This window comes from Phacochoerus africanus, chromosome 15, assembly GCF_016906955.1.
Source record: "Phacochoerus africanus isolate WHEZ1 chromosome 15, ROS_Pafr_v1, whole genome shotgun sequence".
In the NCBI taxonomy this organism is placed as follows: Eukaryota; Metazoa; Chordata; class Mammalia; order Artiodactyla; family Suidae; genus Phacochoerus; species Phacochoerus africanus.
In genome coordinates, this window is record NC_062558.1 from 14,172,296 (window position 1) to 14,195,088 (window position 22,793).

The following is a 22,793-nucleotide window of genomic DNA, read 5'->3' on the forward strand; positions in this document are numbered from 1 at the left end:
AAATGATTTTTTTTTTTTTTTTTTTAGGGCCGCAGCTACCAGATCTGAGCTACGTCTGAGCTCATGGCAATGCCAGATCCTTAACCCATGGAGCTAGGCCAGGGATTAAACCCACATCCTCACGGATTCTAGTCAGGTTTGTTATCAGAGCCACAACGGGAACTCCTGAAATGATTGTTGTAATAACAAATTTACTTCTTTGTAAGGAGGAAACTGAGTAGTAAATTCACAGGTCTGGTGAAGAGCACAGATCTGTCACCCACGGGCCACACAACCAGATCACCATCACTTTACCAAAGTGTCACCCAAATTCTACATGATCAAGTAACCAACTCTCACATCCCAGACTTGGAGGCTAACGGCTAACGGCGACTGGACAGAGAGTGGAAGGCAGTTTTCACATCAGAGAAAAGAAATCTCCCAAGAGGAGAGAAGCAGCCCTGGGCTTCCCTTGCTTGGGAACCGGAACCTGGAAGCTTGGTCCTCACACGACAGGAGCCTGGCAAGCACCCCCCAAGATGCCCTTCGTCCTCATGTGGGAAAGGAGGAAGGGCCCCTGGGCTGGCAGCTGAAGAAAAGGGCGCAAGAGAAACTGGGTGAACACTTGCCACTCTGCGGCACCCAGATGTCACCAGTCGGCTTGCGCTGGAGAAAGGAGAAAATGTGAAACCGAGGCACACGCCGCTAGAGGCTTCTGCTGTCAGAGGGGCCCCCAAGTGAGGGCAGGAAGGAAGGAAACTATTAGGGAGGTTCACACCAAAAGGATGTTAAGACAAGAGGCCTAGTTTGCATCTTTTTTTTTTCTTCTTTTTAGGGCTGAACCCAAGGGATATGGAGGTTCCCAGGCGAGGAGTTGAGTCAGAACTGTAGCTGCTGGCCTACACCACAGCCATAGCCACAGCCACGGTAATGCCGCTTGCAGCAAAGCCAGATCATTAGTCCACTGAGTGAGGCCAGGGGTCAAACCTACGTCCTCATGGACACCAGTCAGGTTCTTAACCCACTGAGCCACAGTGGGAACTCCCTAGTTGCATCTGAGAGCTCAACATTCAGTTCTTTGGGGCTTGGTGTTTAAGGACATGTGCCAAAGGGCAGGTGTCTGTGCAAACCCATTCCCGACAGCGTCTGGCCTACAGCAGGGTCCTGGCAAGTGGGGGTGTGAGGCCACGGGAAAGTGGGCATCAGAGCCAATAAGAAGGATAACTCCTCCACAGGAGTTCAACGCAAAAGGCAGGCTCGAGTGCTGCGTGTGCGTCAAGCGCTCCCCCACCCCCTGCCAATGTTCATGTGAAAGCTTCCAAAAACCCAAAAGTCAGGAAAGGTGATAGAGCTACTAACTCTTGACCTGATCCCCCAAAACCCACTCCCTAGACTGTCCTCCAACTCAACGTACCAGTTAGAGCCCCCACCCCTTACACTGCTGCCTGCACCAGCCCTGCTGAGTACTGCTGATTCTGCTCCAGAAGAGCCCTCCCATCTGTGTGCTCAGCTTTGTCCGTCACGCTTTCTCAGCCCCTCAACTCACCCCTGACCCCCTATAGCTACATCTCACTGGTTTGATCAGCTCTGGTTTTCCTCCCCACACAGCAGCTTCTTTAAGAACTGATCTGATAACACAGCTTTTCCAAGTAACCCTTCCCACCACCACCCTCCAGCCCTGCTGGGTCCTTTCACTTTCTGGAGCAAGCTAGGCTTTTCCTAACCCAGGGCCTTTGTACATGCTGCTCCCTCTGCCTGGAAGGCAGTTTCCACTCTTCCCATAGTTTTGTTCACAGTCAACCTGAATGTCAGCTCTCCAGAGACACTTCCTCTGATACCTCTGCCCCTGCCCAGATAAGCTCTCTCCACACCTCACCCCCTGTACTGTGGTCTTGGCACCATGTTTGTTCACTTAAAGCACTTAGCACAACATGCTGGCTATCTACCTCTTTCTATTATGTCGCCCAAGAGAGAACAGAAGATTTGTGAGGGCCTGGACCACATCTGTTGCCCTCAGCACAGAGTATGGCACCTGACTTAATGCATCTTTGTTGAATGGCAGACTATCAAGTGACCATAATACGCCAGGCAAGATGCTGTAGGGGGTTATATGCATCTTGCTGGACCTTCACAACTACCCAAAGTAGCCATTAGACCTGCTTTGCAGATGAAGAAGCCCAGTTAAGGACATGGACTCGCTCCACGCCATAAAGCCAATAATCAGCAGAGGCAGGATTTATACACGGCTCTGTTGGACTTCCGTCACTATTCAGAACTGTTTTCCAATCTCTGTCACAGTCCAGAAGATTCATAAAGCTTTCAGCAGACACAGGCTTGCTATCAGTGTAAACGGCACATCAGGTAACTTGCTCCCTTTACCCCTTTACATCATCAGTTTTTTGTTTGTTTTTGTCTTTTTGCTATTTCTTTGGGCCGCTCCCGCGGCATATGGAGGTTCCCAGGGTAGGGGTCGAATTGGAGCTGTAGCCGCCGGCCTACGCCAGAGCCACAGCAACGCGGGATCCGAGCCGCGTCTGCGACCTACACCGCAGCTCACGGCAACGCCGGATCGTTAACCCACAGAGCAAGGCCAGGGATCGAACCCATAACCTCATGGTTCCTAGTCGGATTCGCTAACCACTGCGCCATGACGGGAACTCCTACATCATCAGTTTTATCTTTATTTAAACTTTTCAAGACATCAGATTTAAGGAAGACTCCCCCAAAGGTACCCAGATGACTTTAGCATAATGTCTGTGACTTATTATTACTATGACTATTATATATATATATATTTTTTTTTGTCTTTTTGTCATTTTAGGGCCGCACCTGTGGCATATGGACGTTCCCAGGCTAGAGGTCCAGTTGGAGCTGTAGCCACAGGCCTACAGGGATCCGAGCTGCATCTGTGACCTATACCACAGCTAACAGCAATAGCGGATCCTTAACCCCTGCGGGAGGCCAGGAATCAAACCCATGTCCTCATGGATCCTATTTGGGTTTGTGAACCACTGAGCCATGACGGGAACTCCCTATGACTATTATATTTTGACCTGACTCTGGTTTTATGGGTAAATTGGATACAAATCCATCCTATGGACTAAATACTATATGGTTGACCCAGTGATAAAAGAGGAATAAAAGGTGGAGAGACGGCAAGTAGCAAAAGTGGAAGAGGCTAGCACTGGGCAAGATCCATGGAATTAATGGTATAAAGCCGTCAGGTGTCACCAAATGGTATAAAGCCGTCAGGTGTCACCAAAGGTCCACCAAACAAGGCCAACTAGCCACAATCTCACTAGTAAAGCTGGGGGTTCAAGTCAAAAAATGTATCTGCAGTAAAAGCTCTACCGTTGCCAACAACAAAATGGCCAGATGCTGCCCAAGGCCTTTGACATTTGTCAGGACAACCCTCTGGGGTAGGCACTGATATTATCCCCATTTCAGAAACAAGAAAACTGAGGAACTGAAAGGCTTGGTAACGTGCCTCAGGTCACACAGCTGTCAAGCAGCAGGGTGGAGTCACCTGTCTTTACAGGCTGCTGCCCTCTAAGAACTCACAGAGTCCGTGTCACCAACAGGTCCCTTCCAAGGTCACAGGCTTTCTCTTCTCTCACCAATGCCTAATATTTAAACTGATTTTTCTTTAAAGGACATACATTTATTGCAACTCTTTGTGGGAAAAGAGAAGGAAGGCATCTATCCCACATAACACAATGCTTTGGTGACCAGCAGACATTCTAGAAGTTAGGCAAGAGGAACACGCCACGTGCTTCTGACCTCCGTGATGGTGACGGCAAATTTCCCTCCTTCCCACCAACCCAGCTAGCCCTGCAGACCCACCCTCATCCTGGGGACTCAGAACCCAATGACAAAGACTGCTGCTGACATTTGTTGAGCCCAGCAGTTCCCAATGTATTTAACTGTGAAAGTCTATTTCAAGAAACACCTACTCTACACTCCAAACAGATGTGGGGAAATGCTCCCCCAACCTTGGAGCTACTGGCACAAAAAAGAGGGATGCGTGGGCAGAAGAGCCAGGGTGAGTTTCCCTGGGGAAAGTGGGCATAAGCAGCATGGCTCTCATCGCCTCCAGGCTCCTGCTCACAAAGGGTCCCTGGGCAGCCCCTTGGCCTTCTCTGACCTTGGCCCCTGGGAAGCAATATCTGCTGCCCCTTGAGTTTCCTATCCAGGAACTTAGCATCCAGCCGCTGCGTTTATAATCCAAGAAGGAAGGGTGGGCTGGGCAAGAGAGCCAGAGCAGGATGAGCCGGGGGGCTGAACATGGGTCCCCCTAGGACCCTGCCCACACCACTGCCCCAGAAATGAGAAACACAGCCCTGTGGGTGCCTGCAGTGCTTGACAGGTAATAAAGTGCTCTATGTGCTGTACGCCACTGCATCCCCTCCCAAACCAGGTATGACCATCATCTCCCCGGTTTTACCAAAGAGGAAAGGTGACTTCCAAAAGGTGAGGGGCAGAATGCAAAATCACAGCAGGTATAAGTGGTTACCAGGACCCTGGTACAGAACGAGTATCCATCAGAAGCTTGCCCCCTGCGTCACCCTGCCACCTGCATCACCCTGCCACCTGCCTCAACTAGGAGGCAGGGATGTGGCCAAAGTTTGGAAGAGGAAAGATCACTTGGCCACACAGGCGATAAGGTGGGGGTGGGGGAAGACCTGAAACTGAAGCAGCAAAGGGCAGCTTAGATGGGGTCTCAGACAGCAACGGGGAGAGACGGAGGACTTGGATGGAAGGGAAGGGCCCTGCCCCGGCCCCAGCAAACCTGCCGTGGAACACACTGCCTGGGCTCAGGAGCTGCAGCCCGTGGGGTGAGGGCAGGCTGGGTGTGGAGGTTCTGGCGGGTGGGCAAGGAGGGTGCCTGGCACTGGGCACCTCATCTGGCACCAAGGGCCCATGGGGGCTCCCTCAAGGCTTGCAGAGCAAGGATGTGCACTTCAGAGGTCACCCCATGATGCAGGTCTTCCTCCAGACTGAATCACCAAGCCAGGCTCCTGGTGCTGATAACTGACTGCACCCTCTAAACCGCCCCATGGTCTTTCCTCCAAGAGCGGGAAACAGGAACTCCCAGGGCCCCTGTCGGGCAGCCAAGGGCAGGCGGTCACACCGGTTCATTGCCCAAGCAGATGGCCTGGCTGCCCATGTACCCCAAAGACAGGCCTCCGCAAGGATCCTTGTGTTCCCCAGTCCTGCCTGATGCCAGTGGGAGTGTGTGCGCATGAGCAGAGTGTGTGCATGGGAGAGGCGATACCAGGCGCTCATCAGCCCTGCCCTCCTTAGCTTGGCGTCCTGCTCAGCATCCAGACGTCCCAGCAGGAGCTAGACATCTAGTTAGCACCTTCCACTCTCTCCTGGCCTGGCCTGCTGGAGCTGCAGACACCGGCTGGGCTCCAGCTCCAAGCAGCTGGACACCCCAGGGCTGCATAAGGCCTCTTCCCGACAGTGGGGGCTTTGGAGGCCTGAAAGCTGAGGTTGCCAGTGCGAGCCCTAGAGGATTTCAATTTGTATCCCTCCTGCATTCTGCTTCCCAGAGGTGGAGGCCGGGCCTGCCTCCTGCCAGCAGCCAGCACACCTGCATGCCAGTGAGTCAGTGGGATGGGGCAGGTGCTTAGACTCCTGGCCCAGTGGCTCTGCAGCCAGTGCACTGTGGCACAGAGAGGGGTGCCTGAGGTGCCTTTTCCTTTGGGGACACTTGAAGCTGGGGCTGTTCTGGCTCAGGGTGGGCAGGGGCCTTCACCCAAGAGCCAAAACCGCTGGGTGGGGGGGCCTATAGGCAGCACAGCTGGGTTCAGAACTCAGTCCTTGGGTTCTAAATGCCAGGGTCAAGCCCACTGGCCTGAACAGCTCAGCCTTCTCTGACCGGCCTTTGAAGATGAAACCCCCTTTCCACACAGTTGACTAAGGGATTGGAGCTCGTAAAGTGCCGGCCAGTCTGGAAAAGGAAGGAGGCAATGCAGTCGGATGAAGGGCCTGTGTGTGTGTGTGGGGGGGGGGTTCCCCTGGAGCACCCCCTGTAGGTGTTCATGAACATGGTAGCACTGAGGGCCCTCAAGAGCAGCTGGAGGAGCTATGGGCCCAGAGGTGAGGACCAGGAGGCCAGGAGGCAACCCCCTCCCCCAGCTGCCTTACTCCCCCAGATCATACTTGTTCATGCCCTCTGGAGTCAGGAACCTCTGGGCTGAGTCCCTTCAGCAACATCTCTGCTCGAATATTCTTAACGACGGGAAACTCACTACTTCCTTGACAGTCTTCCATCACCAGATGGCTCCTGCCGTTTCAAATGTCTCCCACACGTTGAATTGATGAGGTCCCCCTGTGGCTCCCCTCACCCTTTGGAACGACCATTCTTCCCCGTCGTCCCTTCACATGTGGGGGGTCACATAGCCCGGGTCTTCCCCAGATTTCCAGCCCCTGCTCATCCTAGAGCTTCTCCCCTGCTGGAGCTCCAGCACCCCTCCCCCCCAGCAAACATGCTCTGACCACCACACTTGCAGGCTGATTTGATCTGGGGTCTGACTGACATTGTTGTCCTGGGGCAAGACCCTGCCTTGACCAGCGGAGGACAACCTGGAAAGGGCTCAGGCAGCCAGGAGGCCCTCAGAGGCTTCCTGCTGCTGCTGAGACAGTGCTGTCCCAATCTGGCCCTGAACACCTCTGGGCTCCTCAGAGACCCCCTGGGGCCACAGAGGCCAGCAGTAGGGAGGGGGCCAGTGAGCAGGGTGCACTGGGCTCCGGACCCCCACCCCCAAAGACCTAGACCAGAGGTACTTGAGCCTGTTGTATAAATGGGGCTTCTACATGTTATAAATGGGTTTGAAGCCAGAGCACCACAGCTTAAAACTGGCTAAAACTGCTGATGCAGCCTGACACGATTGAGCCTCTTGGGCACGTGCCATTCTGAGGCATCTCCCCATCCCACATACATGCAAACACCACAGCTCAGGCCAGCACCAAGAAAGGGGGCCTTCCCCCTGCCCCACCCTCCACCCCGATCAGGAGGCCAGGGCCCCTGTCCTGCTCTTCCTTGGACACTGAGACCTGGCTCTGCTCTGCTGTGACGGCGGGGCAGGCTTGCACACGGGTTCAGGGCAGAAGGTGGCCCCAGCCCGGGGCGGGGCGGGGCACTCACAGGGCAGCGTCTCGGCGCGGCTCTTCTGGATCATTATGCAGAGCTGTAGCACCAGTTGGGGGGCGCTTTCCAGGAAGGTCTCCAGGAGGCGCAGCATGTTAACGTCTGCATATTCGTACATCATAGCCCAGTAGAAGCGTCGCTGGTGTTCCTTCTGCCGCTGGCTCTGAATCCCCAGGTACATGGTGCGGATATACCTGCCAAGAGATGGGACAGAACACAGCGTGGGTTGGGGTGGGGGCTGTGGAAGGGCCAGGCCATCCCCCAAACCGGGTCCTCTTCTTTCCCCTGAGTTTTGCCAGGTGTTTGGACCAGCTCGAGGGCTTCTTCCAGCCCATGGAAACAGGCTAAGCTCTGCAGGGGTGGGGAGGGGCAGTTCAGGGAAGGAGTCAGGCAACTTGCTCCGTTCCCGGCCCCGGATTGTTCATCTGTAATATGGGAAATGAAACATGGGGACCAGACGACCTCACAGGCCCGCCAGGCAAACATTACAGGTAATCTCAGAGAGCAGGTGGGCTTGCTCAGGTACAGGGTCTCAGGAAGAAACTTCCAGCAGTGTTCTCACCTCTCTGGAGGAGGAGGAGGAAGGGAATTAACATTTATGAAGCTCCTGCTAAGATCACTTGCTTGCTGCCACATGTCGCCTGGGTCCCAGGTGCCAGGCAGGTGTGATTCCCATGTAGGACAGATGGGGGCGGGGGCTCACTGGCCTGGGCTCCATAACTAGATGGAGCAACCAGGGGCCGGCCCCAGGCCAACGACACCAAAACTCGTGAGTGACCCCTCCACACGAGGGAGACACAGCGCCTGCAATGAGGCCTCCGTCTAGATGTGGTCCCGGACTCAGTCACATTGATGCACTGAGCCCACTCCATCCAGGAGGGACAAGGGGCAAAGGAAGTAGGCACAGGTGGATGGGCTCTGGGTTCAAACTCCTGCTCTGTCATCTGCTAATTGTGGGACCTTGGATTAATTACCCCAACTCTGTGTCCTTCTCTCTTACTTTTCTGGAACACAGGGGAAAGAATCACAGCATCACAGGGCTGATGGGAAGATGGGGGAAAAAAATTCGAGGGCTGGGTATATATCTTGGGTCGAGGTAAGAGAGCCTACTTGTCTACCTCACTGTCACCTAAACTTTGGAAGCTATCTCCCAGCCACAATCAAGGAGGGGATGGAAGGCGCCATCCAAGACAGGCCAGGCCCAGAGGAGGTGGCAGTGCCAGGACAAAGGCAGCTTCAGAAAGCACAGCTTTGCGGGGTCAGTTAGGGTCAAGAACATGAACCATAAACTGGGGCCACAGCCAACAGGACAGAACCACACTCCCGGGACTGTATATCACTGTGCCTTCTAAAATACTGAGCCAGCGTCACAGAGGTTGAGAGCATGGTTGACCCTCTGTATAACCCCAAGCACTGCCAGGGGTCCATCTAGGACTGCTGGGTGGTCTCTTCTTTCTGTTCACATCCCCATACTCACTCTCCTGGATTGAAGCAGAAGCCTCTTAACTGGCCTCCCAGGGTCCACTCTTGCCCCAGGACAACACATTCTTTGCACAGCAGCCAGAACACTTCATGAAAATCCTAAATGTAATCACATCACCACCTTTTCTCAACCCCCCATGGCATCCCATCATGCTCAGGATAAAACCCAAGTCCCCTCCCTTGGCTCGTGGGGCCATGCCTTCCCCTCCAGGCCCACTTCTCATATCTGCTCTGTCTCTCATGGATGTGTGAGCTTGTGAGTGTTCACGCCACCCTCTCAGTGCCTGTGGATGCAGAAGGAAGGTTTCTGTCCCCCAGAGTTCGGAGTCCTACAGGCCAGCACTGCCATAGCAGGGCAAAGGCAGCCCACGCCCACATTTACACCACATTTCTTCTTCTTCCCAGGGGCAATGGGAGAAGTGGGCATTGGCAAAGAACCTTACATGGACATTACAGAAGTCCATGCTTTAGAAGCAAAGATGCAAAAACATACATTTGTAAAATAATTTAAAACTGGACAGTGATGCTCCTCTCTAGTTCTAAAACAGTGGACCACCCTCCTGGGTGCAAATATCGTACTGGCTGATACCTGCCTCTCCCAGCCTCACAAGGTGGCCCGAGGTGGAGTGACAATTATGTGGCAGAGCTAAGCCTCTGCATCTGGTCCCAGGCCAAGGCAACACCAGCACCCAGACTCACCCATCTGACCTCCCGCCCCATGTTCCCCAAGCCACAAGCCCCTCTGCCTATCATGGTCAGAGCAGTGGAGGATGATGAGCCCACAAAATGCTGGCTCAACCATAACATCTGCCAGAGAAGCCAACCTCGAACTTCCTCTGTGAGAACATCCCAAGGTACGGGAGGAGGCGAGGGGGGGAATGGGCCAAGCCAGAGCCTCCCGCCATCAACACCATCAACGAGCAAAAGCTACCAGGAGCCCATGGTGCACCAGGGCCAAATTCAAGACTAAAATTGGAAATCATGATTCTTGGGACACCAGCTCACTCAACCCCCCACCCTGGAGTGGGAGCTAAGTCACAGTCCAGTTCAGAATTCCCAGTCAATGGCCTTCTACTTATTCTGCCACTCCTGGCTCTGCACCCTCTTCTTCTCTCCTTAAGTCCTTGAGTCCCTAGTAGACTACATAAAATCCAGAGGGGGTCTAGGTGACCTCTGGGGCTGCGCAGCCAGCTGCCTCTTGCTAAGCCTTCAGCCCCTGTGCATAGGCAGCCTTGGCCCATGGCCACAAGGTGGCGCCAGACCCTAAGCCACGCAGGAAGGCTGCTCAGTGGTGATCTCATCCCCAGCCTGCCACCTCTTAAGGTCTGCACCTTCCAATGCGGCAGCCTGGGATGCAGGGGGCAGCAGCGGTGAAGCTGAGAGGCAGGCCCAGATGTGTCCCAGGGGAAAGGAGGGTCTCCTGATGCAGGAGACATAAGGTGGCCTGCTGTTCCCTCACCTTCTCCCCTATCCTGGCAGGTTCCAGAAAACTCACCTCCCCCAGGGAAGGTAGTTCTGGAGAGAAGACACGCAACACCCCTCCTTCTAATGTGCTTCTACCTGGATTTTGTGTCACCTCCTGTCACACCATTTCTCTCTGAAGAACATCGGATCATGAAGAATGCGTATAAAATCAGGGAGGCAGCCTGTCCCAAAGGGGCGAAGACTCAGGAAAGCTGGGTCTGATCTGCCATCTGCAGGGCTGCGTGACCTTGGGCAAGTCACTTCCCAGGCTGGGTCTGCTCTACTCACCCCTCAGAGAGGGGCAGACGTGGGGGGGGGGGGGAGTCTCTAAGCTTTTGCCTCTGTTTTATAACCCCGTCCTTCTGTGGCTTCTCAGAGCCTAAAGGATGGCCTGGTATCTTTACAAATAGTACCTGGTGTTTGTCTGGCACTCATATGTGCCAGGCACTGTGCTGAGCATTTTGTACTTACTAACTCATTTAATCATTGCAACAAATATTGGAGGTAGATGCAACATTACGCTAACTTTACAGACGGCAAACTGAAGCACTAAGGCTAAGACCCACCTACGTAAGGGGTTGGGGAGGGCTTCAAGCCCAGCAGCCTGCTTTGGGGCCAGTGCTCTCAACTCCTGCCCACACACCTCTCAGAGGTAGACCAGTTGTCTCTTTTCTCTGAATTTAGTCCAACTACAGTGGAAAATCACTGTTTGCCCCAAACACCTGGGCTTTCTTCCAGCTCTCTCACTGGCTATATTACCTTGGGAACATCTCTTACCCTCATGGAGCCTCAGTGTTCTCATCCGTACGATGCCTGGCCCAGAGTAGGACCCTAGGACATGATGGATGAATGGATGTACACCACCATGTCCCCTTGGAGGGTCTCAAATGAGGTAAAGCCTGTGAGAGTAGATGGGAGACCAGAAGCCACTTATGGCAGCTATTACTGCCTCCCTGCCTTCATCAAGGGGCTCTCCTCCTGCCTTTCCTTCAGCCCACTCTGCTTATTCTCCTTACAAGGCTAGGTCCTCTCCTTGCTTTGTAAACTATAGAATTGTTTAAAACTCCTTATACCTCTAGGAGAACTCTCTAGTTCTCTGAACACATTTTCACTTTTACAGCAGCGCTTTAAAGGAGACACATTTGTCATCTTACCCATTGGTTCATCTGAGATTCAGAGAGCCTGAGTGATTTGGCCAAAGTCACATAGCCAATCATGGCTCAGGTGAATCAGAGGTTTTGCCCAAACTATGTTGCCACACTGGGAGTTAGCTATAGCTCTGCCTGAAATGAAGGGCGATAAGTCATTTCCCTTAAAAAAGCAGAAGGTTGAGCAGTTTCACCTGCCTAGACCTACAGTCCCATGCTGCTTCTTATGACACCCTCAGATACGGCATTTTGAAATCTCTGACTGTGGAGAACAACACCCCCCGCCCAGCCCAGAAGCTTCAAACAGGGCTGAGGTTTTGTGAGGCCTGAAGCTTAGAGAATCTTCATCAAGAAAAAGAAGTAAAGTCTACCAAACATTTAAAGTAGCATCAATTCTACACACTTTTTTCCCCAGAAAATAAGAGGAAAGACTATTTCCCTATTAATTTTATGAGGTCAGCATTACACCAGACAAACACCATATAAGAAAATTAAACTACAGACACTATCCTTTATAAACACAGATGCAAATATCTTCAACAAAATACCGCAAATCAAGTCCAATGATATACAGGAACAATGACAAGACACGGACAACTGGAGTTTACCTTGGGAACATAAGGCTGATTCTATATTCAGAAGTCCACTGATGTAATCAACTATATCAATAAGGAAAACCACACATCACATTAATTGATGCAGAAAGAAATCATCTGATAGAATTCAACATCTTTTCATGGTTTGTTTGTTTGTTTTTAAACCTCTCAGCAAACTATAAATAGAAGAGAACTTCCTTAACCTGACATGGATGAGAGACATCTACAAAAACCCATAGTTAATATCACACTTAATGGTAAAAGACCGAATTCTTTCCTCTTAAAATTAAGAACAAGACAACAGAAGTTCCCCTTGTGCTGCAGCGGAAATGAATCTGACTAGGAACCATGAGGTTGTGGGTTCCATCCCTGACCTCGCTCAGTGGGTTAGGATCCGGCATTGCCATGAGCTATGGTTTAGGTCACAGAGGCAGTTGGATCCTTAATTGCTGTGGCTGTGGCGTAGGCCAGCGGCTACAGCTCTGATTTGACCCTTAGCCTGGGAGCCTCCATATACCATACGTTCAACCCTAAAGCAAAAAAAAAAAAAAGAAGAACAAGACAATAACTGTCTATGTTCACCACTTTTATTCAACATCATACTAGAAGTCCCAGTCAGTATAGTAAATCAGAACAAAGAAATAAAATACATGCTAATTGCAAAGAAAGAAGTAAAACTGTCCCTACTTGTGAATGACATGGTGGTCTAGATAGAAAATTCCAGGAGTTCCCATCATGGCACAGTGGAAATGAATCCAACTAGGAACCATGAGGTTGCAGGTTCGATCCCTGGCCTTGCTCGTCGGGTTAAGGATCCGGCATTGCTGTGAGCTGTGGTATAGGTCGCAGACATGGCTCAGATCTGGCATTGCTGTGGCTGTGGCTGTGGCCGGCGGCTACAGCTCCGATTAGACCCCTAGCCCAGGAACCTGCATATGCTGTGGGTACGGCCCTAAAAAAAGGAAAAAAGACAAAAAAAAAAAAAACCCAAGGAATATATAAAGAAGCTCACAGAACTAATCAGCAAGTTTAGCAAAGTTTCATGATACAAGGTCAGCATATAAAATTAATTATTTCTACAGGTTACTAATGAATGATTGGAAGTGGAAATTTTAAAATACATACAACTTAAATTAGCTCCCCCAAATGAAATACTTAGAAATACACCTAATGAAATGTGCAGAATTTCAGAGTTGTCACTGTGGCGCAGTGGGTTAAGAATCCAACTGTGCTGGCTCAGGTCACTGTGGAGGTGAAGGTTTGATCCCTGACCTGGTGCAGTGGTTTAAAGGATCCAGCGTTGCTGCAGCTGTGGCATAGGTCGCAGCTGTGGCTTGGATTCAGTCCCTGGCCTGGGAACTTCCATATGCCACAGGTATGGCCATAAAAAAAAAAAAAAAAAAGTACAGGATTTGCATGCTGAAGCTACAAAATGTTACTAAAAGAAATCAAAGAAAATCAAAATGATAGCAAGGGCTACCATGTTCATGGACTGAAAGACTCAATATAGTGACAATATAATGGCAATTTTCCCCAAACTGATCTATAGATTATACAGAATTTCACTAAAGATCCCAGCAGAATTTTTGGCAAATAAAGACAAGCAGATTCTAAAATTTACATGGAAAAAGCGAGAGAACTAGAAGAACCAAAATGATTTTGAAAAAGCAGAATGAATTTAAAGCACACACACTACCTGATCTTAGAACTTACCATACAGTTACAGTAGTTAGGATAGTGTGGTATTGACCAAGGGAGAGAAACACAGATCAATGGACAGAACAGAGAGCCCAGACACAGACCTCCACATATACAGTCAATTGATTTTTGACAAAGGCGCAAAGATAATTCAATGGAAGAAAGACAGTCTTCTCAACAAATGACGTGGGAATAATTAGTCGCTCATACGTAATAACTAACTTAAAACATACCATGCATTAAAATGCAAACATATAAAATTTTTAAGAGAAAACCTAGGAGAAAATCTTTGTGATCTTGCATTTCTGTCTTAGGACAGCAAAGGCATGATCCATAAAAGAAAAAATAGATGAACTGGATTTCACAAAATTAAAAACTTTTTGCTCTGTGAATGGTATTGTTATGAGAATGAAAAGACAAGCTGCAGACTGGGAGAAAATGTTTCCCTATCAAGTATCTGACAAGAACTTGTACCCAGAATAGGTACAGCACTCTCAAAATTGCCAGGGCTGAGAAGCAAGTTCGTGGTGGGGCCCTGGGGGAATCCCTGCTGCCAGCCACCACCGACTGGGTATTTGTGGGAGCTGCAGTTAAGACCCATCACACCTAAGACACCTTTCAACCAGGTGGGCAGCACCCAGCCTGGCCCTACCAGGACTGGGGCCCCTGACCCAGGGCTGCCTCTGCCATAAGCAGCCAGTCCTGCAGGGTGGTCACAGCCAGGACTGCACTCTGACCCCTCCATGGCCAAGAACTGCCCCAGCTCTTTTCAGAAAGACCTGGAAAGCTGATCTCAAAGGCAAGTCACGCTTCTTTTCTGAAGCTAATAATAATAATAATAATAATAATAAAATTATTCATCTGAAGGGCTCCTTGCTTTGAACAAATTCCTTTAACTCATAGAAACAGAAAACAAACTAGCAGTTACCAGAAGGGAGAGGGAAGGGGCAAGATAGATGAAGGGAATTAAGAGGGACAAACTACAAGGTATAAAATAATTAAATCACAGGGATGCAATGCACAGCACAGGGAATAGAGTCAATATTTTATAATAACTTTGTACAGAGTATAATCTATAAAAACATCAAATTACTCTGCTGCACACCTGAAACTAATACTTTAAGTCATTATACTTCAATGAGAAAAATACTTCGTATTTTTGTGGTGTTTCAGCACAAGCAGCCACGCCTCCGGGGGCCTCCTGACCCTGACCCTGGGTGGGCGTGGCGCACCCTCCCTCAGACGCACCCCGCCTGCAAGCTGCCCCACACACTACCGCACACAGACACGCACTGCGCACAGCCAGGCCCCCACCTGTGCAGACACGTGTAGCGCATGATCACTTCCCTGTGTCCACATGATCCGACCCCGATCCCAGGGGTGGGTCCCTGCCTGCCTCAGCCATTCACTGTCATTGCTACAGATACAGAGGAGGCAGAGGAAAAGCCAAATGGCCATCGCTTCCCCAGAGCTGGGAACCGGCTGAGAGGACGGGGCACTGCAACTACCAGTCAGATGAGGAGAGGCAAGGCAGGGGGTTCCCCTATCTGAGGACATCAAGGAGAGGGCTGGGCCAGCTGCCACCAAAGTACCCAAGAGTGTGCTGACACCAGGACTTGCGAAGCCTCTGGCCCTGTTCAACTTGGCCCACTTTGCCTCCACTCGCGCCTGATTGATCTGGCGATCCCGACTCGTGGTCACAGTAAGATGTTGAGGGCTGTTGTGACGCTGTGTGATCTGCATCCTCATATGGCCCATCCTTGGGTGGGGAGGAGCCCATGTAGTCCTCTCCGTTTCTTACATCCCAGGGCAGGAACCTCCACGGCCAGGTGGCCATGTAGTAGCTGTGGAGGAAGTGGCCCGAAGGGAGGTGGGGGCAGTTTCAGGGTCTCAGGCTGTGTGGGGCTTGTGTAGGAACCTTGCTGCTCTGGGGAATGTCACCTGCTGAAGACTGTTGAGCTGGGTCACCAGGCATTAACAGGAGGATCCAGGGCTCCTGTGTCAAAAAGGCTGTGTTCCCACCTGTGTCATGTTGACTCTGTGCTGAAGTAGGAACCCCTGTGGCTGTCCCTGGGGTCTCAGATCGGGAGCAAGCAACAGCATGGAGAAAAATCCTTCAACCTCTTCCAGGTCTCAGGGGCACTGACACCTGAGCTGTCACAGACAAGATCAGGGTAGGGCCCGCAAGCCTCTGCCATGCCCGCAAGCCTCTGCTGCTACCACCAGGCCCATTTCACAGATGAGAAAATTGAGGCTCATCTGGATTCTGTAAGCTGGGTGGCTCCCTATCAGCTGTGCAGCCAGGTATCCAGCCTCCTGCCTCCCCGCCTCTCTCTCCCACACCTGCCCCCTGACCCACCCCACCCGATGGCACTCCATTCCCAGACCTTCTGCCGTATGCCACCTCCATGTCTTTTCTTCTGCTGCCCCTACTTCCTGAACTGCGGTCCCCTGGGTAGAGCTCAGCGCCTTCCCTCAGGCCAGGTTCTTCCTTCCTCCTAGACACTGGGTCCTCAGGACAGCACCAGCTCCCATTTCCTGGCTTCTCCTTCCATACCAGGCACCATGCAAGCACCCTACATATATGAAGTCATTTCACCTGAGAACCTGCAGGGGAAGAAACTGAAGCAAGAGGACACCCGAGGACTCAGGACCATGACACACACCAGGGGGCTGGACTCCAGAGAGGGTCTTCCAACCTGGTCCCCTCCAGGCTCCTCTTCTTTATCTTTCTCTCACTCCCTCTCTCCCCACTTCATTTATTTCTTTCAACAACTCTATGAATTAAATCATCTATTAGCTCCGTTGTACAGATGAGAAAACTGAGGCGCGGGGGTTAAAAAGCACATTGAGTTAGAAAGCCAGATTTCAGCCTCCATTTGTTTGGCTGTGCCACATGCCCGTTTTCCACCACTGGCGGCCTCTCCCCTCCCCATCATAGCTATCCCTGCAGCCCGCGCTGTACTGGAGATACCGGCATATAGAGGTGCCTCTCCAGCTATAGCTCTTAACCCCCAGAAGGGGCGCCATACAGCCGGTCCCCCCAGCCCGCCATGATGAATATCCAGTCAGAGGTGATAATGCGAGTTTATCTCCTGCTCTGATGCTCTCATTTGACCCAGGGATGCCTGCAACGCCACCTTCAAATACATGAAATGCACATTCCCTGAAGCAGATGATATGATAGGTGTAGGAGCGCAATTAAAGCAGGAATGATTGGGGTTGAACACAATACAGAACTTACCAACCAGCCCAGCAGGATAACATACTACAAGGAGATGGGATTTTTGCCCCTCACTGGACAGTTTCAGAGAGAAGAAAAGCTACAGGGTTGTCAGACATCACAGGATCACAGCTCATGGCACACGGGCTGGAACTGCCTCCACAATTTACAGTAGGCAAGGCACGTGCACCTATTGCCCAAGCGGGCATATCCACATGCGTGTCCAAACACAAGTCCTACCTGAGGATCCCCTCAAACCACCCGAATGCAAGGTCTGGGAGGCTCAAGGGGCCCCCAAGCTGGCACAGCAGGAGTGGTGCACCAACGCAGCCCTGGCTGTGGGTCATGGGCTCTTTCGAGTCTGAGAATGGATTCTGAAACCTTCCACTGCCTGACTGCCTGGATGCCCTTCCAATCCCATACTCCCCCCTCATCGAGCTGAGGTGCCTTCTGTGCTGAGGAAAGGTGGAGGGACCAGCTGCCAGCTCAGCCCCCGAGAGCAGCACATCAAATCGGAGCTATTTTTAGCCCTTCTCTCCAGCTTCTGACATCAGCTGAGTGGTGGCGACAGGCTTGGGGCACACATCTGAGAGCAGGCATGAAATGGCATTTCTTTGCCGGGGCCCAGGGGAGAGAGCAGGGGAAGCACCACACAGCTTCAGGGAACGGAGGTGGCTGCAGCGGGGTCACCCCGTAGACTTCCTTGCAGTAGGGTCTTGGTGGCAAGGTGGCCTAAGCATCCCTCAACATCTCAGGGCTCAGGACAGCAGGATGTGGGTGGGAACAGGCCTGCCAGCCTATTCCCCACCAGAATAGGGGCAGTGGGGCCCAGGCTACTGTTCCTCTGAGATTTCACAGGAAACTTGACTGTAAAGATCAAAACACCCCTGCAAACCTACATATTGGAAAAATGCTTTTTGTTCCCCCGTATAAGCTCCTAGAAGGACAGAGACCAAAGTTTTGAGGTGTTGGTTTATCTTTGCACACCTGATGCATGGCATGCTGCCGGACACTTGGTAGGCATCCAGGGGTCATGAACGAATGAACCAACAGGGCAGCCTGCTGGCAAAGTCCTTGAGCTCTTGGAAGTTTATAGACTAGCCTCCCGGGGGGGGGGGTAAGGAAAACCTCCCTCTTCTCCAGGCTTGGGGTCTGCCTGGAGTCTCCATTGGAGCCCAGAGCAGGACCTGGGGCTCTTCCCTGCTCTTCTGCCTGCTCACTTGTCCCCAAATCTCACCCTCTAGCCCAGCTGAGTCCCCAGTCCTGAAGGAAATTGTGACTGTCTTTTTTTTTTCTCCAGTGGCCACAGGCTCTTTCCAACCAAGCAAACAAACCCATCACTGGAGCCACCCTCATGCTTTTCTGCTTGGAGTTGGAACCGCTGCGGTGCCCACCCCAGGAAAGGCTGCTTCACATTCCTTAACCCACTGAGCCACAAAGGGAACTCCATGAACTTGCCCCCTTGAAGGTCTCATGAGTGCTCCACCACTGCAATCCAGCCCCTTCCCGACTATGCCCCTCCTGTGCACCAGGCACTGTGCCAGGCATGGGGGACCCAGCCCAAGTCCCTGTCTCCTTCCTCTGCACCACGCTGCCTCTCTGCCCCACGGAAGACACACCACTACATCCACACCAGGCGTGTTTAGTCACTTAGGCTCTGGAAGGTGCCTCCCAGCCATGACATTCATTTCTCCTTGGAGAGTAAGGAATGAATCAAGGAGGAATCCAGATGACCAGTCACCAGCGCATCTGACCCGGGCCTCCAGACTCTTCTGCCGTTTCCTGCTGCCATCACTTCCTGGCTCTGCCACCTTGAAAATGTGTTTCCTTCTTAGTGAAATGAGCGAATAAGACCAAATGAGCTCTCGGGTCCTGGCACTACATTAACTGCGCAGATCTTGCAGGTTGGTCTGTGTCCCAGAGATCTTTCCAGATCTGTGGTCACCCTGGAGGACTTGGGCCATCTCCTCTTAGGGCAGCCCCACCTGGCCCCCTGCACGGGAGAGGCTGGGGTCACTGGGAAACTAGCCGCAGTTCCTCCAAGCTGTCCTCTATGGCAAGGATATGTCTGCCCTATCCTTCAGACAATAGCATGTGTGCTGCTTCCTAGAGCCTCTCTGGGAAACTGACTAGAAACTGAAATAGAAGGAGGCATGTAGTCAAGTTTGTGTGGTGCTAGGAGTGAGGCTGGTGACATTTCCGCATCTTAGGTCCCATCTCTGGGGGACACCGAGGCCAGGCCTGCTTGCCAGCGCACTGATCAGGCCAGCCTCCCCGGGACGCCCCCAAGGTCAGACACAAGAAATGGCACCGGGGGCTGGGGGGAACTGTCCCCTGCATCCAGGCCAGAGTCGCTGTAGGAGTCTCTCGTGGGTGCTGTGCTCACCCTGACAGTGTCCCTTTGCGCTGCTGGGAACAAGGGGATGCAGGGAGAGCACTGGCTGAGAGTCAGGCCGCTTGGCCACCAGGGCCACCTCTGCAAGTGACGGGCTTCAGGGTCTGGGATGCTTCCTCTGGCCCCACCCCAGCCTCACCATCCATAGAGTAAAGAGTTGAATGATTGTTTCTAACTTCTTCCCAAATCTCCCCATCCAAGGGGACAGCCGTGTGGACTAACTGCCCAGGGCCTGAACGGGAAGGGACCATCTTGGTGACCGCCTGCCTTCCTCTTCCATGGTGGCAGTGCACAGATAAGGTCACAGAGCTGGGGAAACACCTCAGATATGGAGCAAGAGTGAGAGCTGGCCATTTCCCCGGGGCTAGGGGTGGAGGTAGGGGGGTAGATGCAGTGTCTGGCCTTGAGCTCAGATCACCAGCCAGCAGGGCCTTTCTGAGGTCAGTCCACCCAATCCCCTGTTTACAGGCAGCAGCACCATATCTCAGGCCCACACCAGATGGGTGTAAATAATAATAAGCAGTACAATGACTTTATAGCATCTCTCTGTTTCTGTACACTTGCCTAGCCCTCTGACACATCTACGCCGACGTTTCCTCAGGGCCCTGTCAAGGTTCCAGCAGGGTGGTCTGGAATCTGCCCTCAGTCAGGGCAAATGCAGGGGCCCACACAGGAGTAAGTGCAGGAGCCAGCTCTTGGCCTAGTCTCTGCCCTGGGGTTCTGACCTCACGCTCTTATGGCTGGGAAGGTGAATGTGACAGGACTGCAGGAGGTCTCCCACGGGCCAGACACAGAGACAGGTGTGGGTCCTGCCCTGAAGGAGCTCCTATCCAGCAGGGAGATGGGCAAGGGCACTTAGTGACTTAGTGCTGAACAGAAGGATGCAGTACACCTATCGTTACCCCCTTTTGCAGATGAGACAAATGGGCAAAAATAACTCATCCAATGCTGCCCAACCGAAAGCAAGAGGCTTGACCCCAAAGCGTGAGGGGCTCAGAGCACAGAAGAGGAAGTTCCTAACCCAATGCGGGTGTCAGTGAAAAAGGTTCCAGGAGGAGGTCAAGTCTGAGCAGAACCTTAGATACTTAGGAGACCAGTTCTACAGTCATAAGCCCATTTCCCAACCATGCCTGCATGACTCAGGGCACACAGGCTGAGCTTACGGTCCTACGGTTCTCTCCTGGATCTTTCTCTCTCTCTTTTTTTTTTTTTTGTCTTTTTGTCTTTTTAGGTCTGCATCTGCAGCATATTGAGGTTCCCAAGCTAGGGGTCCATTTGGAGCTGTAGCTACCAGCCTACACCACAGCTCACTGCAATGCCAGATCCCTAATCCACTGAGTGAGGCCAGGAATCGAACCTGGGTCCTCATGGATGCTAGTCAGATTCGTTAACTGCTGAGCCATGACGGGAACTCCTCCTCGATCTTTCTAATGATAAATAATCCACGGGGCTGAAACTGGAAGCTTTCTGAGGTCAGGAGCTGGAGGGTCCTTTCCATCCTCTCTAGCCCAGGAAAGAACAGATAGATGGTTGGATGGATAGATGGATGGGGCAGTAGGATGGATAAAAAAGGGGTGACTGGGACCAGAGATCAATGCTGAGGGAGAGAAGTGGCTTCTGAGCAGGGGAGGGTGGGATTCCACTTCCTCCTGCAGGTGGTCATGGCCTGGACACTGGGTGGTGTGGGGCATCCTCTTTGTCCTCAGCCCCCAGCCCCTCCGGGTCCTGCTAGCAGGGCTTCCCTTGAAGCCAGCGTGGCACAAAGCCCTCTCCCAGCCCAGTTCCAGCCTCAGATGTCCCATCTTCCAAGGGCTCCCAAGGCCAGGGGGCAGCATGCACTCCTTTTAGGAGCCTGTTAGAACAGAGAGCACCCACCATGCGCCAGCAGCCCTGGGCAGGGCCAAGGGTGGCTACACCAGGGTCCAGGGGCCCAGACGTTTTCTGTCATCCCCACTGACCAGGCCTGAGGTGGCCAGAATCACATCAACATCTCCAGCCTCAATCATGTCATCCATAGAATGGGGATAAGGTTCCCTAGTGGACTCTTTTGACTTCCTGCAGGTGCAAGTGAAGAAAGTGATGTGTCCGTACAACAGTCTCAGTCTAAGAATGAGTAACAAGAATAGAAAGCCTAGCCTTCTCCCTCAGACACAGAATGCTTAATAATTTATTAATTCATAACTCAGCACATTCTGAACAGAACTTGAGATGCCAGAGCATATGATACAGCTGGCCAGCACCAAAGACCCTTCATTCCCTAGCCAAACCATCCCCCTCCTAAGGTCGCCGGTGAGGAATTACTGAACATTTTCTATGAGGTAGGAAGTCTGTTTGAAGTTTCTCATGGGCCAGCTTATGCAGCCCTCATGGCTGCCCCTTTAGGCAAGTATTGTTCTATTCTATACAGGAGCAACCTAAAGTAGGCCCAGAGACAGTGCATCACATGCCCAAGATCACACAGCAAAGCTGGAGGAGCTGGGATTCACACCCAGGACTGACTGAGCCTCAGAACTTCCCCAGCAGGCTCTACTGTCTCCCTGTGAAGGTGCCTTAAAAACTGCCAAGTGCTACCCAGAGTCCACCAACTTCCCCAGGGATAGCTATTTTGGGCAAGTTCCTTGTACCAGGTACTCGGGAAGCCCGGGGAACACAGCATCTCAGGCCCCCACCCTCAGAACTCATGTTCCAGGCAGAGGCAGATAATAAACAAAGGAACAAATAATTATGTAACATCATACCCGGGGTGATAAGTGCTACAGGCAGAGAAAGCTGTTGGAGGGATGGAGATGGAGGAGTGCGCGTGGGTGTGGAAGCACAGGCCTGTGAGGAGCCAGGGGCTGAGCCCTGCAGAAGGAACAGAGAGTCCACAGCTCAGAGCCCAGAATGGGCTCCAGCAGGAGCTGCAGGGATGCTGGGGCTCTGCAGGCTGGGCAGGTGCGTGTGGAGACAGGGTTACCCGGGGCTCGTCATGGAAGAACCTGGTTTTAGTGCCAAATAACAGTAGTAGCTTCTTGTACATCACATATTGCATTGCTTCCTTCTTATCTTTGTGCTCTGGCCTCTCCACTTTACCCAGGTCCCTCAACCTCTCAGGACCTCAATGTCCTCACCTGTAAAATGAAAACCTGGCCCACATGACCTATTCCACCCCTTATCTCATTCCATGCTTAATGGTCATCAGTGGGCATTAGGGACCAGAATTGATCTTCCCCTGGGGGTGAGGAGGAGGCCAGGGGACATGCAGCCCAAACTGTGCTCCCTATTGGGGTGACTGTCCCAGGGAGAGGTGCAGCCAGCAGGTGGCGCCACCGAGCATCTCCTAAGCAGTGGACCTGATGCAAGTCTGCGAGCAGGGATGTCTGGGAGCCCCATGCCCCTTCATGGTCTGCCACAGCTTGGTCCAGCATGAAACCCACCTATGCGTGGCTGGGTGCCTTGGTGGGGAGGTGCTGGAGGACCACGGGCATGGGAGGGAGTCGCAGCCAGAAGCCGGCATCTGGCGCCCGACACTTGGAAGAGAGACCAACCAAGAGTCCAGGGCCGGCCCCTCGCCCTTCACAGTGGGCTGGGAGGAAGCTGGGATCAGCTTCAGTGCGATTCTGAGCCGGGGCTGGGTGGCTGGGAAGGAGCCGGCCCAGGTGTCCAGGTGTCT

General features: G+C 52.4%; 1 protein-coding gene across 1 annotated transcript in view; it reads right to left on the reverse strand.

Annotated features, from left to right (window-relative positions):
- Nucleotides 1-22,793, reverse strand: part of XKR6 (XK related 6) — a 295,414-nt gene that overhangs the window by 20,537 nt on the left and 252,084 nt on the right. The window contains exon 2 of the mRNA XM_047760377.1: nt 7,133-7,329. Within this exon, the coding sequence (XP_047616333.1) occupies nt 7,133-7,329 (197 nt within the window). The remainder of the gene's footprint in view (nt 1-7,132; nt 7,330-22,793) is intronic.